General features: G+C 35.9%; 1 protein-coding gene across 29 annotated transcripts in view; it reads right to left on the reverse strand.

The window, feature by feature from the left end:
• The window catches only part of trol (terribly reduced optic lobes), a 1,082,793-nt gene that overhangs the window by 27,680 nt on the left and 1,037,026 nt on the right, over window positions 1-18,087 (reverse strand). For 28 of the 29 annotated variants that reach the window (XM_072534000.1, XM_072533999.1, XM_072534008.1 and 25 more), the window contains 4 exons: window positions 11,191-11,205; window positions 9,121-9,288; window positions 7,527-7,712; window positions 1,477-1,737 (listed from right to left, as the gene is read on the reverse strand). In XM_072534000.1, the coding sequence (XP_072390101.1) occupies window positions 1,477-1,737; window positions 7,527-7,712; window positions 9,121-9,288; window positions 11,191-11,205 (630 nt within the window). The remainder of the gene's footprint in view (window positions 1-1,476; window positions 1,738-7,526; window positions 7,713-9,120; window positions 9,289-11,190; window positions 11,206-18,087) is intronic. The other variant, XM_072533991.1, reaches the window with a different exon arrangement.

Consider the following 18,087-nt stretch of genomic DNA (forward strand, 5'->3'; position numbering starts at 1 on the left):
TGGATTGGTCCCATAAAATAGTGTTTAACATTGTGATGGCTTTTCTCCCTGACGTATTTTTCTCTCTTATGGTTTTGTCTAATGTTCCATCTTGTGAAATAGTGATACCTAGGTATTTGTAGTCACAGCAGTGCTTTATCGTAGTGTTATCGTCTAATATGAGATCTTTTTGTTCTGCTCCAATGCACAGGTATTCGGTTTTTTTTTATTTACTTCTAGACCCCATATATCATACTCTTCAATTAATGTTCATGCCATATAGTTTAAATCGTCATAATCTTGAGCTATTATTACTTGATCGTCTGCGAAGTTAAGCGTATATACCATAGTATCGGTGAGTGGTATCCCCTTTGTCCTGCATTTTTGTTTCCACCTTTTTAAAGCACTTTCGAGGTATATTTTAAATAAAGTGGGAGACAAGCAACATCCTTGCTTTAATCCTTTTGATGTTATAAATCCTGTTGTTATTTGTGTCCCTGCTTTTATCTTTGTTATTGGTTGGTTGTATAGCACTTTGACGGCTTTTATTAATTCTATATTAATATTCGTGCTTTCCATTGATTGCCACAGCTTCTTTAGTGGAACGCTGTCGTAGGCTTTCCGTAGATCGACGAACAACATATGAATCTCTTGATTCCTCGCCATCTTTTTTTCTATTATCTGGGTTAAGGAGAAAATGTGGTCAATAGTGGATTGACCCGTACAAAATCCTGCTTGTTCTTCTGCTTCATAATCTAAGTATTCTCTCTCGATTCGGTTCTTTAACACCTTTCCATATATTCGACTCATAGATCCGGTTACAGCTATTCCTCGGTAATTTTCACAATTATTTTTATCACCCTTTTTATGTATAGTGCTAAGGTATGATATCTTCCATTCCGTATTGGTCCGGATGCTTTGTTCCTCTTCAGCTGTTTACATACATTTTTAATTTCCTCTGTTGTTAATCTTATTGGCGAGCCAACTATTGAAATTCTATCTTGATTTTGATTTCTATGTTCCTGAAAGTTTAGTAGTACCAAGTACCAAGTTTAAATTTAGAAATTGATTGAGAACGAGAAAGGCATTGTTTAGTCGTTCAGTTCTTGTACCACCAAAACCAGTTATATATACCGAAATTTTTCTACGTTTTCTAAACTTCCTAAAGACATATAACAAAGTTATACATAGAAAAATAGAGCTATTAGAATCTATAAACATGAATCATTAATTTTCTGAAGCAGCTGATACAAGAAAATGAGTCAGAAAGCGATGTTTTCACGTACACCGGAAAACTGTTCAACAGGATATTACCAAACAACCCTTTGGGATAGGTATCGACTATCGATAAAGTTTAACGACGTAACTTGGCATATAAGCGATAATAATCATGCCATTCTAATTCTATGATGTAAAAATAATGAATGAAAACAGAGAATGAAGCGCATAAAAGTGGTCAAAGATAGTATATTATAGATAAAATAATACTGTACTAACCTTCTACGATGACATCAGCTACAGCATCTGCTTTACCAGCTCGATTGGTGGCAACGCACAAATATCTACCGGCATCTTGCAATTGGATATTGTTGAAGCGAATGTATCCGTCTCTGGTGTAAACTGATCTGGGCATGTCACGTCCTAAAGGCGACCAAGAAATTTCGATGGGTTGGTCGCCAGTGGCGCTGCAGTTGATATAAGCGTGCTCGCCTGGATGGACTACTTGTCTAGGAGGAATCAAGGTGATCCTTGGAGGGACTATAAATAAAGAAGGTACAATTAACGCAATGTGAATCTTATAAAAAACGTATAGATTCGAATGATGTATTTAAATTAATTTTAAATGAGCTAAGTTAATTTTAAATGAGCTGCAGCTTCTAAAAAGTGTAATTTGATGATAGCATTTTCCTTTTCTTCTTCATTTATACTAGATTTTGGATTGGTTAGTCAATTTTCCTTCATTCTGTTTATGTACTTTTTCATTTCATTTTATTCCGTATTCTCTTATAAAATTTTATTTTATAACATTTCTTGTCTTGTTCATCAATCTATTGTGAATTTTTTGACTACACTTCGCCATGTAAGAATACTAATAATACACTTATTCTTGTTTCGTTCTATAAAACGTAACAGCTGTTCTATTTTACATTTCATTAATTTTTCATTAATTATTTTTTCTTCCTTTTTTAAATAATTTATATAAATCCAACAATCCTTCTTCTTCTTCTTCATGTGCCTTGTCCGTTCCGAACGTTGGCAATCAACATGGCTATTCTGACTTTGTTTGCGGCAGATCTGAATAGTTCAGCAGATGACAATCCGAACCATTGCCGCAAGTTTTGGAGCCACGAGTGTCTTCTCCTCCCTGGACCCCTTCTGCTGTCTATTTTCCCTTGGACGATCAGTTGTAGTACTCTATATTTATTATGTCTCATAACGTGACCCAAGTATTCCAACTTTCTTTTCTTTATACTTATTCCTACATCTCTCTCTTTACCTATCCGGCGTAGTACCTCTTCGTTGGTCACGTGCTCAGTCCAGGATATACGTAATATACGTCGGTAAGCCCACACTTCGAAGGCCTCTACTTTTTTCATCAATGTTGCGGTCATTGTCCACGCCTCCATTCCATATAACAAAACCGGGAATACATAACATTTCAGAAGTCGAATTTTGAGAGGTAGGGTGAGGCTTTTAGAGGTGAAAATTTGCTTCATGCTAGTGAACGATGCTCTTGCCTTTTCTACTCTTATACGTATTTCCTTCGCTTGATCCCACTTTGAGTTAACTGTTGTTCCCAAGTAGATGTACGAATCCACGTGTTCAATTCTTTCATCGCCCAATATCAGTTGCTGTGGTGGTTGTTGGGTTTTGCTTACTAACATCCATTTGGTTTTTGTGATATTTAGTCTGAGTCCGTATTGTGCACTTGTTTTTTGTATCTTACTCATTAGGCAACTCAGTTCCTCCATGCTACTTGCTAGAATCACAGTGTCATCAGCATACCTTATGTTATTAATTATTTGTCCATTTATCTTTATGCCTTCTGTGCTTTCCTCCAGCGCTGTCTTAAATACTTCTTCTGAGTATATATTAAAGAAAATAGGAGACAAGATACAGCCCTGTCGTACCCCTTTCTTGATCTCAATTTTATTGGTAAATGTAGATCCTACTTTCACTTTAGCTGTTTGGCCCCAATAGAGACTCGCTATTGTTCCTTCAATCATTCCAACAATCCTTCATTTTATCCTAAAAACCAAAATAATTAGCGCTTAAATTCTACTTTTTAATTTCTGTTTTGTCTACTAATGTTTCAATAACCCTGATATCTCACATTTAAATATCTATACATCAATTAATTTCCTTATCGATATCCCTACTACATGGAACTACCAACGTTTGAATATTTCGTTCCGAAACGAACAGGCGTTTTCCGTCGTCAACCATCTTGTTAGCAAATACGTTGTATGTTTATATTGTTTTTGATTTATCGGTAAGCTCAGCAGGCACCACAATTTACTAATAACTAGGAGACCTGATATCTCACTAACATCATCAAATTTACATCCAGCAGCAGTACATGGAAAACAGCAAGTTAAGTGTTTCATAAGGACATTCTTCTTTAATGTTAAGGCCTTTAGCTACCTTTTTATTTTTAGGCCTTTGGCCAGTTAATTTTGTTTGGAGCTTCAGTCACTTTTTGTCACTTCACCCACCTTGTACAGGACTTGCTGTAACATAGGGACAACTCTACCTAGTTACCGAAGTACCACTGAGAAGAACTAGCCAAAGTAGGGATCTCTATGATTGTCTTTGTGGTGGTGGAATATCAATAGAAATCGGATAGAAAATCAATAGTGGATTTCCTTCATCACCAGTGGATCAACTTTACATACTGTATAATCTATACAGCTCTTGCTGTCCAATTTTGGACATAGGCCTCCTCTTCCTTCTTCCACGTCTCTCTATTGTAGGCAGTTTCTATCCACTTCGGGCCTGCGTGTTTCTTCAAGTCATCTGACCATCTCAGTTGTGGCCTTCCTCTTTTTTGTTTGTAGCTATATGGTATCCAGTGTATAATCATCTTATTTCATCTGTCGCCTTTCTGTCTTATGGTATGTCCAGCGAACTTCCACTTAAGTTTTGCTATCTGCGTTAATACATCGGTCACTTTTGTTTTGTTGCGGATCCAAGTATGTCTTTTCTTGTCTGATAGCCTGATGTTCAGCATTTGCCTTTCCATGGCTCTTTGGGTCTTTGCTATTTTTTCCATATTTTCCTTTGTAAACGTCCAAGTTTGAGAACCATAGGTGAGAACTTCCTGTTCTCACCTACATACTGTATAAATACACTCATTATATATTTGGTATTTGGTTTTTTTTAGAGGTTAATTAACTTTATTCGGGAATCAGACGATAAACTTAAATTATAAAGCCCGAAACCAATAGTCCAAGTTACAATGGTGGTTAAGTATTTTCTTTTTTATTTGTCCCTGTTGCTCCATTCATCATTTATATCTTGTTTCGTAGACTTCTCACACGTTGGTAATGTTATTTGAGAACTTACTTTACTTTTTCGTGTCTGGATCCGACTACAGTTTTTCTGCCCAATATCGGGCTACGTCTACACCCTTTGTATTTGCGAGCCATAAATCATCGAGGGTGCACTGTGATGGGCAAAGTCTGCATACTCTCAGGTGCTCCATGTTCTGTATTTCCCCACATTCACAAAGTGCGTCGCTGTCTGTCTTGATGCCCCATTTAATCAGGTTCTGTTTTACAGGGGCAACACCTGTGCGTATGCGATTCAGTGTCCGCCAGGTTCTCCAGTCCAGGTTCATTCCATTAGGTCGTTCTGGATGTAGGGGGAACAGTTCGGGTGGTTCGACGCTGACATTTCTCATAAACCTTTTCCTTGATTTAGGTCGGCTGATTCCTGGTGGTTCGTCAAACCCGTATAATTGGTGCCTTTCATCGAAAGTTTGCCTGAACTTCTCCACATATTGTGAGGCGCATCTACGGTCATCTGGTGATGAGAATCCAGCTACCCGGTACAGTAGGGTTAGGGGGGTAGGCTTCATACAACCGGTAATTATTCTGCATGTTTCATTTAACGCCGTGGTGACTTGTTGGGCGTGTCTAGATCTACCCCAGACGGGACAAGCATATTCCCCTGTTGAGAAACATAAGGCCTCAGCTGTTGTCTTCAAGACCTGGGGGTTTGCACCCCACTTGCTCCCTACAAGTTTCCGGAGAAGGTTGTTTCTCGTAGAAACCTTTTGTCTTGTGTTCTGACAGTGGAATTTATACGTTAGTGACCGGTCTAGTACTACTCCAAGATATTTGGGCTTATCAGTATGTGTCAAGCGTTGTCCCTCCCAAGAAACATTCAGCTTTACATGCGCCAGTTGGTTGTTGAGATGGAATGCACATACTTGGATTTTAGTAGGGTTTGGCTTTAATGAGTTTTGTTTGTAGTAAGTTGACATCATGTTTAAAGCCTCTTCCATTGTCGACTCTACTTGTGTGAGTGTTTTCCCCTTTACGGCTATACCAAGGTCATCAGCGTAGACAAAACTCTCAGTCTGAGGGTGCATTGGTTGGTCGTTGGTGTAGATGTTAAATAAGGACGGCGCCAGGACGCTTCCTTGAGGTAGGCCATTTTTTTGGGTTCTCCATCTGCTCTTCTTTCCATTTAGCAAAACGTAAAAACGTCTATTACACAACAGTGATCTAATGATATTTACCAGGTCGTAGTCAAGCACAGTGTTATAGATCTTAGTTAGCAGGGTTCTGTGGTTTATCGTATCATAGGCCGCTGTGAGGTCTATCAAGGCTACTCCCACTATGTCTTTCTGCTCAAATCCCTCCTCTATGTATTCTGTTAGGTTCAGCACTTGGCCTGTGCATGATTTACCTGGTCTGAAGCCTGCTTGTTGTGGGATTAATTTTGCATCTAATTTTTCCTGGATGCGGTTTAAAATGAGACGTTCATACAATTTATACAAATGGCATAGCAGGGATATCGGACGGTAGCTACTCGGTAGTTCAGGGTCTTTCCCAGGTTTCAGAAGGGCTACTACTTTTGATTTACGCCACAGTTTTGGAATCTGGTAGGTAGAGCGACAGATGTTAAATAGATCGAGCACCCATTGTCTCGCTTTTTGCCCGAGGTGTTTTATCTGCTCTGTTAGGATTTCGTCCACTCCAGGTGATTTTCCATTTTTCATACAGTCAATACCATTTTTGAGCTCTTCGATGGTAAATGGGTTTCGCAAGAGAGTTGTTTCCTGGTCTTGAGTTCTTATAATCTTTGGCGTTTTGCAACGATTGTTTGTTTTGCCATTCAGAAGCAGTTGGTGGGCTATCTGATTTGGTGTTATTGTACATAGCTCTTTCATCTCTGTGGGATCACCATTAAGTTTTTTGATCATATTCCAAGCCTGCTTACTACTGTGCGTCATATCCATTTTACTTAAAGTCTCGCTCCACCGTTGTTGTCTGGAGGCACTTAGTGTCTTTTGCTTCATCGTTCAGACCAGATATGTAATGTTGTTGACATCCTCTGGGTATGTGTTTACATGAGATTCGTTTTACAAGTTTGATAAACGCGTCATAGTTTTTGGGGATCGGGACTATATTTTTCACTTGTGTTTCCAATTCATCAGCAAATTTTGCCCAGTTCGCTTTTTTAAAATTAAACCTTCGTTTGAAAGGAATTTTGGGAGCTTTTATTTTATTTGAGAAATGGTGTATGCAATAGGTTAAAATATACACAAACTTTTTTTGAAGCTGATCTATCGATATGAATGATTAGTATCTGAAATTACATATGCATACTATAATGACAGTGATTAACCGATGAAAACACAGTACCTAGATATGCACATATGTCTTCTCCGGCTGTCCGCAGAAACAAAAACAATTTACAGTTAACAAAAACATATTTAATAGAACATGATATAAAAAATAGCTTCTAAGACATTTACAGAATAATGTTTGAAAGAGAATTGTTACGTAAAAATATGAGTCATATTTAAACACCTGTAAACATGTTTTTTATTCACTAATATGTTGTAGATTGTACGAACTAATTCTACCAGCTGACAGAAATTTACCTGAAAGAAAAACCGGTCAGACGATGACCCAGATTTACCTTCTAGTATAAATCAGAGGGATTCTCCTGAATTCTAGTCCAGTTGTGTTTTCATATATAATAATGGATTTTTCATTGAATGAGACAGTTAATTCTGAAGACGCACTCGCGAATTTAATTGTAGCGTTCGTATAAAATAAATTATGTATTATCAAGTGGTTAAATAAATTAATATAAGTTATCGTGCTTTTTAATAAATTAAAATAAGAACCTTTTAATAAAGACATTATAAATTGAATAAAGACAGCAGTTAAATAAATTCTCATTTCAGAATTATGTTATTTATGGATGTCAGAAACCTGCATACCACAAAAAGTAATGTGTTACCCGTTAGAGTACTAAACTTTACTAATCTGTAAATTCTATAGAAGAGTATAGCAAATTGTACTTACATATAACCGTAAGATAAGCGTTGACGTTGAAGATGGGTCTAGCACTGGAATCGAAACCTGTGCATTTGTATTCTCCTTGAGCTTCTTGCTCCACGTTGTCGATGTACAAAATTCCGCTTCGTTGGATAGAGTTGGCAGGCAATGGACGACCGTCCGTTCTTGACCAGCTTACTTCAAAGTTTGAACCTTAAAACACAGAAAAAGAATATTATTGTTTACTAATATTATTAATGCATCCAAAATTATAATATCGCGCCTCTTTATTAAATCCCCTCGTTTTGTGCTTCCAATTTTCATTTAGCTGAGCTTCAATCTTTCTTAGATTAACCGGTATGCAGTTTATTTCTTCTGCTGTTAGTTTCAGGGGACTGTAGCTGTGACGAGTTTCTAGCTTTTCTTTTTTTTTGAGTTTATAACCCTATTCCATTCTGTTTCTCTGCTTAGTTTTTCTTCATAAGTATGATATTCAGTTTGGTCTTTTTTACTGCTCTCCTCAATTGGTTCTATTTGATTTTAAATTATTTCAACTTGTATTTGAAGTTGTTTAATAGTGACTTCTAACTTTTCTCTTAATTGTTTTTCATTCATCCAAACATTATAAAAGGCCTGTTCATTTTTACTGCGGGCTTGATTTTCGTTGAACAAAGCCTGGTTTTATTGATCTAGCAGCACAAATCAGTGGCGCACCGAGGGGGGGTTTTGGGGGTTAACCCCCCCCCCCCCCCAGGACCCTATTCTGACACTATTACTTACACATTTTAAGGACTCAAAATGGAGGTAACACCATAAAAAAAATTTTGGTGACCAACCAAAACCCCCCAGAGGCAAATTCTAGGTGCGCTACTGGCACAAATACTTCATGATTTAACAAATATTTATCAAATAAGAATTAACTACGTACTCAGTCTAACAAGTCGAAAATCTGGTATATTTTTTTCATTCCAAATGAATATGAATAATGAAAAAAAAAATATCTAATAATTGTCATTTGATATAGTTTTATCTTTTAACATATACCTAATTTTTTCTTCTCAGTAACTCCTTTTCGGCAAAGACAACCTCGTTAACTTCTAGTTTCACGTGAATTTTTGTATTATGTACAGCATTTTTGAAATCCTCGTCCATACATATTTTTTTATTGAATTGCTCAACCTATTGCCTATTTTATAAATCCCCATAAACTTCTGCTCGTCTTCGTTAAAAATTTGCTCTAAACATTAGTGTTCCTTTTGTGTTTTTTTAATTTCTTCTTTTTTCAATTAATTTTCCTTCTCCATTTCCTTCTCTATGTACCATGTGTCCATGTACCTGATCTGTTCCTAGTTTTGTTTTTCCAGTTGGTAATCTTTAGAGTTTACAGATATTGTCCCATTTGTTCCACCTTCAAAGTCTTCTTTTTCAATCAGAAGTTCCGAAATTGGATCATTTTTTTAAAGCTCTCGTACGTGGATCTATCTCAAAGTTTCAGTTCTTAATATATTCAAACAAATATTCAATATTCCAGAGACGTAATGTGAATGTAAAAATTTTTTCGTGCATCAACTTATGTATGGTGTTTTTTTTTTTTCAAATTTAGTAGATATTTGTTACTTACCATCTGCATTTCCAATGCTGCAACGTAACTCAGCTCTACCACCTAAAGCGGCTGTGAATTCTTGATCCCGAGTGGGATAGTCGGGTCTGAAGGTGGTGGTGTACTGTGGTCTGGACGGTTCGTTGTCTTTCCAGCCTCCTCCTGATCCAGAAGAGGTAGCGTCTTCACCTAAGAAATATTTATATTGTAAAGAACGTAATAGATACTGAATGTATTGGTTTTGGTTATTGAATTTAATAGAAGGACTATTCGCCAATCAAGGGGTAAGCCAGCAAGCTGAAAATATGGCGATATCACTGAGTGAATTGCGGTGTAGGCGATTCCTCACTTACTGTCAAATGACAGGGCACTATTTTGTCCTAGGGTCGAGAAATCCGAATATGGAGAAACCAACAAACGGTGAGCGGCATAAGGATGCAGAACGCAACGGGAAAACAATGCGTTAAAAACTTACGAGTATACAAAACATAATACTACTGACTATTAAGGTCGGAGACCAATATCCAGAGGAAAACATTACACGATTACAGATCTTCCTCGGGATTAGCTCTTAGAAATCCTTGTATTAAAACATAAAAAAGGGCAGATTTAAAAATTGATACAAATAATGTGAAAAGTTTGTTCTCGTCAGAATTAGAAGACGTCTTACAGAAAATAAGGATATAGAGAATTAAGACATATATTGGGAAACATTATGCCCCAACAGCAGACTTGAGTTGATGATAACAATACACACTCAACACATCAATATCGTAGATAATGGGAGATTTTAATGCTAAGATGGGGCAATGTAGAAATGGTAAATATGTCGGAAATAATGGCTTTAGAACCAGAAGCGAGAGGTCGATAGATTAGTTCAACTGAACAATCTTAATGAGATATTAAATAAGTATAAAATGGGGAAATGCAACAAAGGTCCACACACTAAGTAATCAATCAAGTAATGTTCATAAGAACATCATAGCGTCAAAATCATTTTTGGCTTCTATTATGCCTGATGGAATTTTGAGTGCATTCTTTTTTTGATTTTCAGAATATAATGGTAGGTCTCAACCATGGATGTGAAACATCGCAAAAGATCCTTTAGATAATGGTGAAGAGGTGCTAAAACTCAAACAATTCGGTCGTTTACAACATATTCGAAAGAGAGTGAGAAATCAACTTATTTTTGCTCAGATGAATATTATTAATTAAACTTAGAAACACAGTTTTTAAGTAGTGAAAACGAACGAATCAATTCATGTCGTCACTCCCAACTAATTTATTTATTCGTTTACAAAATTACATGAATTACATTTCTTTTGCGCAGTATCAAAGATAGACTAATTGATAAACCGCTTTAAAACATCATATTCAACCTATAAAAAGAAAATTCTACAAAATTAAAAAAAAATTCTACTTGAATATGCAGTTAGATACTATTTAGAATTAAAATATAAAGATTTTGCAGATAATTTTACTGTAAAATGTGTTGTTACTCGATGAGTTTATTAAACAAATTTTCTAATTAATGTATGAAATATGGAAATAAGTTTTTTTGTCATAAAAACATATCTAGGTATCAATGCTGATGTTGTTACAAGCAAAATATAACATTCTACTGTTACAGTGTAAAGTGACCAAAAAAGAAACACTTTTTTATGCCCCGGTAATGATTTCATTCACGATTTCCGAGAATACGCGTGGTCTCTAAAACTGAATGTATTGTCTAAGAAACTTTTTCTTTTCTTCTAAAACGGATTACTTGAAGACATTAAAGGCAGTACTTTTAGATATTTAGATTGAGTTTTATCAGCTTTTTATTTAAATTTGGTTGGGATTGAGTCAATTAATAATGACAATCGTTATAGTAAACAAAAAAACTGAAGTTACAACTATTTGAAATGATAAAGACATACCGCGGCAAATATTTGGAAAAAATCATAACGTTTCTTGTAGGAAAATAAAAGTACATACTGCTAACTAATGTATCAGAGTACTGATCTATTATACTTTGATATGTTTGTACGACAAGTACCTAATTAAGAAATTATTACGGTATAGGGCGTATGGTTAATTGTGATAACTCACCTGTTGGGGGCCACTCTATAGTCCGATTAGTAGGTGAATGGAACAAAAAGCATTTTACAAGTTAATTAAATGAGAATTAAACAACAAATAATGTTTATATTATTTTCGAATAATTATTAAACTAAAAAATGTATATTAAAATACAAAAGGTGCTACATTTTTGCATAACCTCTTACAACGGATCAGTGTATATGAATTAACAGTGAAGAAAATTACGAATTGTGGATGGACTTGCCGTTTATCCCAAGTGCAAGTATTTTTTACATTTATTTAGTGACAGAAGACGGTCTAAAAAGTTCTCAGTCTTAATTTTCAACCTGCGGAAAGTTGAGATCCTTGCTGTGCTGCAGTGATCTCAGTTTGGGAACCAAGATGCGGATAGTGAGGTGCTACGTTCTTCCAGTGTTACTATATGGAGTTGAAGTCTGGACACTGACGCAAGCCACTGAAAAACGAATCGAAGCCTTCGAGATGTGGATATACAGAAGGATACTAAAAATATCTTATGTGGACCATGTCACCAACGTTGAGGTCCTACAGCGCATGACAAAAGAAAAAGAAGTGCTTAATTTAATTAAACAACGTAAGCTTGAGTACCTCGGCCACGTGATGCGGAACGAAGAAAAATATCGAATACTTCAACTTGTTATGCAGGGTAAAGTATTTGGCAGAAGAGGACCGGGACGCCGTCGTATCTCGTGGTTGAAAAATCTCCGACAATGGTTTGGGATGACCTCAGCGGAGCTGTTTCGCAGAGCAGTCAACAAAACCATGATAGCCTTGATGATCGCCAACATCCGGACCGGATAAGGCACTGAAGAAGAAGAAGAAGAAGGAAAGATAGAGAAAAAAATATACAAGATTATCCCTGCGAAAAACGTTCAAAAATCGCACTGTAAATCACCAAACAAGAGCAATAGCTCTCCGAAAAGTATTTAGCTTGTTTTAGGTACAACAAAAGTACGTTTTGGAAGACAATAAGTTATATTGGACGAAACGCGGATTTATTACAACACATCCTAAACAAAAAGCACTCTAAACAATAGAAAGATTGACTCAAGAATTCTTCTTCATTTCTAATGAAAAACGATGAAAGCATTTATAAAAACAGGCGCAGCTTAAAGAAGGAAAACTTATGTTGTATTAGAATAATGTATATGTTCAGAAGCATGCTGTAATAACAGAGAAATTAAAGCATTTAAACTATAACATGCTGAAACAACCACTCTACTCTCCACATTTGGCTCTATCTATTCTTAAAACTGAAAATCGTAGTTGTGAAATGTGTTTTGTGGATATGAAGGTGAGTACTTGGCAGCATTTTCAGAATAACGCTACAGAGATAAAGTAATGATATTTGAACAACGTTGGTAGAAATGTATTGATATTAGGGTACCTATATTGTGTTGGAAAATAAATTGTCGTTATCACTGTGAGACCAAAAACATTTCAAACCGTCCTCGAAATATACATACAGTTAAGTCCAGGGATCTTTACCCGTATGTCCTTAATACCTGGCGAAATAAAATACATACTTTTTATCTAGCATCATTGTCTTCCACGCATTAAACTAAAGACAAACCAGCTACCGCCTATTATTAAGTAAAGACACATCTTATTTTTATGAACGCTCTAGACTCAGTACATCGAAAAGAGGAACGTTTTCATATTTGAAGTAGGGGAGAGGGGGGCAAGTTGTTACACGGGCAAGTTGTTACACAATTATTTTAAAACGCAGCAAGTATCATGAGTTGCCGATATTTTATGGAAAGTTGGGTCAACCGACCCGTCATCTGTGAACGGATATTGATACTCAAGTCAGACATCCATCATAGTGTTATTGCTTAGAATGTGGTTTCGGATCTAAAACTGTACCGTTGTCAGGTGGCTTTTGTTTTTATTTGTGAGAAATTGGTAAGTAGTATAAATATGTGTATTATATAGTTTTGAAGCGTATATATTTCTCGTTATTGGCATGCTATTGTTAGTAATTGATTCTCAATATTTACCAAAAAACGTTGACTTAACCTCATTTCGTACACGTGGGGCCAGTTGTTACAATAATCTGGGGCCAGGTTGTTACTGTAACAACTTGCCCCGAACACGTTAATGTAAGAATATATCGAAACACCTACAATGGTTACAATATGGTTACCATAATTTATGATTTCACTAAAAATCCAATATTATGATCAGACATATTTTGTAGATAGTAATTTGTTTGTAATGAATAGCACACCTACCTACATTTATTTTCGCAAAGCATGTTAGAAACACAGATTAGGTTTTATTAAATTTTTCTATCATGAAATTGTTTTGGTTGTTTTCAGATAGCTTAACATGGTGCGAACGTATACCAAGAAAACCACAAGGGGTATTATTCCAACCGAACAATTTGAAAGGGCGGCGCAATCGGTTTTACAAGAACACTTGTCAATTAGGGATGCTGCTACTCGCTATGGAGTTCATTTTATGACATTGCACCGCTATATGAAAAGAAAATCAAACTTAGGTGCTGAAAACAGTAACAAGAACTTAGTCGGCTACGCTACGGCCAGAAAAATATTTAACAATGCTGAAGAAGAGGAACTTGCCGAATATACTGAGCATTCTGCTAAAATTTATTACGGTCTTACAACTTCTGATTTGCGAAAATTTGCATTTCAATATGCAACAGCCAACCAAATATCTGTTCCGGAAAATTGGAAGGTTAATGAAATAGCTTCCAGAGACTGGCTATATGGATTTTTGAAGAGGCATCGAACTTTATCAGTCCGGACACCTGAAGCTACTAGTATGGGTCGAGCTACCGCGTTTAATCGTCATAATGTGTCACAGTTTTTTAACAATCTCGGCGAAGTTTATGATAAATATAAATTTGAGCTCCAAGAAGTGTACAATATGGACGAAACTGGACTTACAACTGTCCAAAGGCCTACAAAAATCATTGCAAAAAGGGTAACTAAGCAGGTAGGTGCTATCACATCTGGAGAAAGAGGTCAACTTGTTACCTTGGCATTAGCTGTCAACGCAACTGGAAATTTTGTACCTCCATTTTTAATATTTCCGAGAAAGAAATTCAAAGATGTTATGGTAGCCAATGGACCTCCTGGTTGTGTAGGTGCGTCTCATTCCTCTGGATGGATGACATGTGATAACTTTTTGTTGTTTATGAAACATTTCGTCCAGTTTGTACGATGTAACAAAGAGAAACCCGTTTTGATGGTATTAGATAATCACGAGTCTCATTTGTCTATTCCGGTGTTGAATTTTTGCAAAGAAAATGGAGTGGTTCTTTTAAGTTTCCCGCCACATACATCACACAAGTTGCAGCCGCTTGATAGGACAGTATTTGGCCCACTTAAAAGATATTTTAATAGTGCTGCAGATGCATGGTTACGATCTAATCCCGGTAAAGTAATGAACATTTACGATATACCTATCGTTCTTAAAGATTCATTTCCTCTTGCTGTTACACCTCTCAATATACAAAAAGGATTTAGTGTGACAGGAATTTGGCCATACAACAGAGAAATTTTTCAAGATGATGAATTCTTGCCTGCAGAGGTAACAAATAGGCCAATAACAGAAAATATAAACGCAACAGTAGTCATAGATCCGGCACCTATTGGCACCGAAACACATAGAACTCCTTCCCAACAGCAACCTTCTACAAGCACAGATTTTAACTTGGCGATAAATGAACCTGTCGATTCACCTACTCATATAACGCCCCAGGAGTTGAAGCCTTATCCAAAAGCAATGCCAAGGAAATCCAAAGGGGGTCGGAAGAAAAGAACTTCCGCTGTTTTGACTGATACTCCCATTAAATCAGCTTTGGAGGAGGAAGAAAAGGCAAGACAAAGAAAAAAAATGTGGGGGCAACCAAAAGAAACATATCAGGTGAATCAAGAAACAAGGTAAAAACTACTGTTAAAAAATGTAAGAAACGTACCGTCATTACCAAAAACACCTTCAAAAAATCAGATTCTGAAAGCTCGGAAGAGGATGAGGAATCGACGTGTCTGGTATGTTTAGCTCCATTTTCGAAGTCCAAAAACGAAGAATGGATTCGGTGCATTGTGTGTCAAAAGTGGGCACATATTGCTTGTGGAAAAGACGATGATTTTTATATTTGTATTCACTGCTCGTCCGATAGTGACTAGTTTAACATTCTTGTAAACAGGTTTGTTCAGATTTTCATTTTTTATTTTATTTCATTTTGTGTTATGTTTATAATATTTTTTGTAGCTAAGCAAGGGTTCTTTCTGTGACCACTAAATAATGTTGTGGGAAGTTTTTAGAATTTTTTTTTCTATTGTAACATCTTACCCCATGGACTTTAACAATTTGCCTCATAGTGGGGTATGTTGTTACAATTTACAAGTTGAGTTAAATTGATAATAACAAAATTTTAAATATGATTTTTTAAATAAATTAAAATTAACATTATTTGTATAAATGTATCAACTACCTTAATCCGATTTTAGTTTTCATATAAAAGATCTACTATTGCCCAAATAAATAATAGAATCAATTATGTAACAACTTGCCCCCCTCTCCCCTATAATTTGTCCCGTTTCTGGTTAGAAGTTATTTATATTACACAAACAATTGTTTTCACGACTAATTTTATATTAGTAGCAGTAGCCACTTGCTGTTACGTGGAATAAATTTCCGACTTATTTCGTATGTTTTAACTGATGACGCACGGGTAAAGAACCATCAACTCAACTGTACCTATTTTTATTTATAATCATAGGGAGAAAAATTTTGTATACATAAAACATAAGATACTTTTCTAGCAGTAGCAAAACTACATCAATTAATAAATATATATATACAACACAATCACTTTTGTAAAAATAAATAGACTTCCTGTAGATATTATATTGTAAGAGGTTATAGTATTAGTTAAAGTGCCAATTAAAAACTATTGAACATTAAATTGATTTAAAAAAATTTTTCTCATTTATAGTCTTTTTTGAGTGAACCAATAAATTTTTTAGAAGATATCTCGGTGTACATACATGAAATGTTTTCGGAACTGTATATAAAACGTAGACAGAGGTTGTTTCCTAATATATAATATAACATATTGTGCTCCGAATATTAATAATATGTATCACACATCAATTTTTGTTTTATATAGCATATTCTAGATACATGGTTTCGGGAATTTTACTTTTAAATTTTCTTTCTATCTTTCAGTGCCGGATTAAGGGGGGGGGGGCTATGGGACTATTAGCCCCCGGCGGTAAATTTTGAGAGGCGGTACGTCGCTCCCAGTACGTTTTAATTCTATATGTGGATATTTCAAATTTATGGCGTTGATTTTCTGAAATATCATGGTAATAAAACTTCGACTCGTTGCCGATAAGATCCGTGCCTGCGGTAGCAGGTCGCACAAAAACTCGTTTCATGTGTCCATGAAATCGGCTAGCGCCACTGCGCCTGACGGCAGCGTGTCCGGCTCCAACACGCTATGTCGTCAGTGGTCAGTCGTGTTAGCGCAGTTTTCGAGACTAGTCTCAAATTTTACTTATTTATTAGTGAAGTGTTTTCGTGACATTTCGAAAAAATGAGCGGAAAGGAAGGAGGTGCATTTTGGAAACGACAAAAGTTAGATAAACAGCAAAAATTAAATGTAGAACCCAAGATTCAGCTTTTTTTTACCAAATCTGAAAATTTTTACATCCTGAAAAGAGTTCTCCTGAACGTCAAATTCTAGTCAAAAGTGGTGTTAATCAAGTTGATTTACAAGATCCAAAATTCTGTCCAAATTGTGTAGACGAAGTGCTGAAAGAATTCAAAACACAGGATCTTAACTCTTTGAATTTTCAAAAAGAAAAATAGGAAAACAAAACAGGTACTGCAGTAAATCATTATTCTATAAAGTTTTAAAGAATGGTGAAAAAATTCAGCGTGATCGGTTAGTTTATTCCAAAAGTACAGGCTCTTTATTTTGCTTATACTGTCGACTCTTTTCAAGTGGAAATTGTACCTTGTACAAGAAATTCATTGAGTATGAGGAAGATCGATGATTTTCTGTGGCAACAGATTAAATATGAGACCACATATTGGCGAAACATATTACAAAGAGTCGTTATTGTCATAAAATTCGTAGCTAGTAGGAGACTACCTTTTAGAGGAACCGAAAATTTTGGTTCTACTAGCAGTGGCAACTACCTTGGATAACTAGAGTTGTTGGCGGAATACGATCCTCGTTTAAAAGAAAATATGCTTCAAAAGGCTGTGGTTAAGTATTTTATTTATCAAAAACGATTTGTTTTGAATGTTTGCAGGTGCTTTCGAACCACATATTAGAAGAAATTGTAAAACAAATTCATTGTGGCAAATATTATTCAATCAGTGTTAACTCTACGCCTAATATAACACGTACTGACATTCATTATTAGGTATTTCTCGGACACCGAAACACCTGTCGAGAGGTTCATACAGTTTTTAGACAAAACTGGCCACAAAGCCAAAGATATTTCCATATCTTCGGCTAGCATTGTAAAAATTTTGTCCGACCTGAATATAAATATCGATGACTGCAGATGACAATGCGAATAACATGTCTGGCGTTTATAGCGGTCTTCCAGCCCGAATAAAATCTAGGAATAGTTTGGTAAAATACGTACCATGTGCAGCCGATTCCACTAAATTTGATTATGCAACAGAATGCACTATGGAAAGTACTTTTTTTTTGTTGCTGAAGAAATTTGTTTTTCTCAGCTTCAACTTACAGATGGAAACGACTCACTGATCTATTGAAAAGTTGTGGCCATACAACATTTGTTCCAAAAAGAGATAATGTGACTCGATGGTCAGGACGATTTAATGCATTAAAAGCTCTTAATTTATGCTATCAAGATATAAAGCAAGCACTTT

This window comes from Diabrotica undecimpunctata, chromosome 6 (assembly GCF_040954645.1).
Source record: "Diabrotica undecimpunctata isolate CICGRU chromosome 6, icDiaUnde3, whole genome shotgun sequence".
Lineage (NCBI taxonomy): Eukaryota > Metazoa > Arthropoda > Insecta > Coleoptera > Chrysomelidae > Diabrotica > Diabrotica undecimpunctata.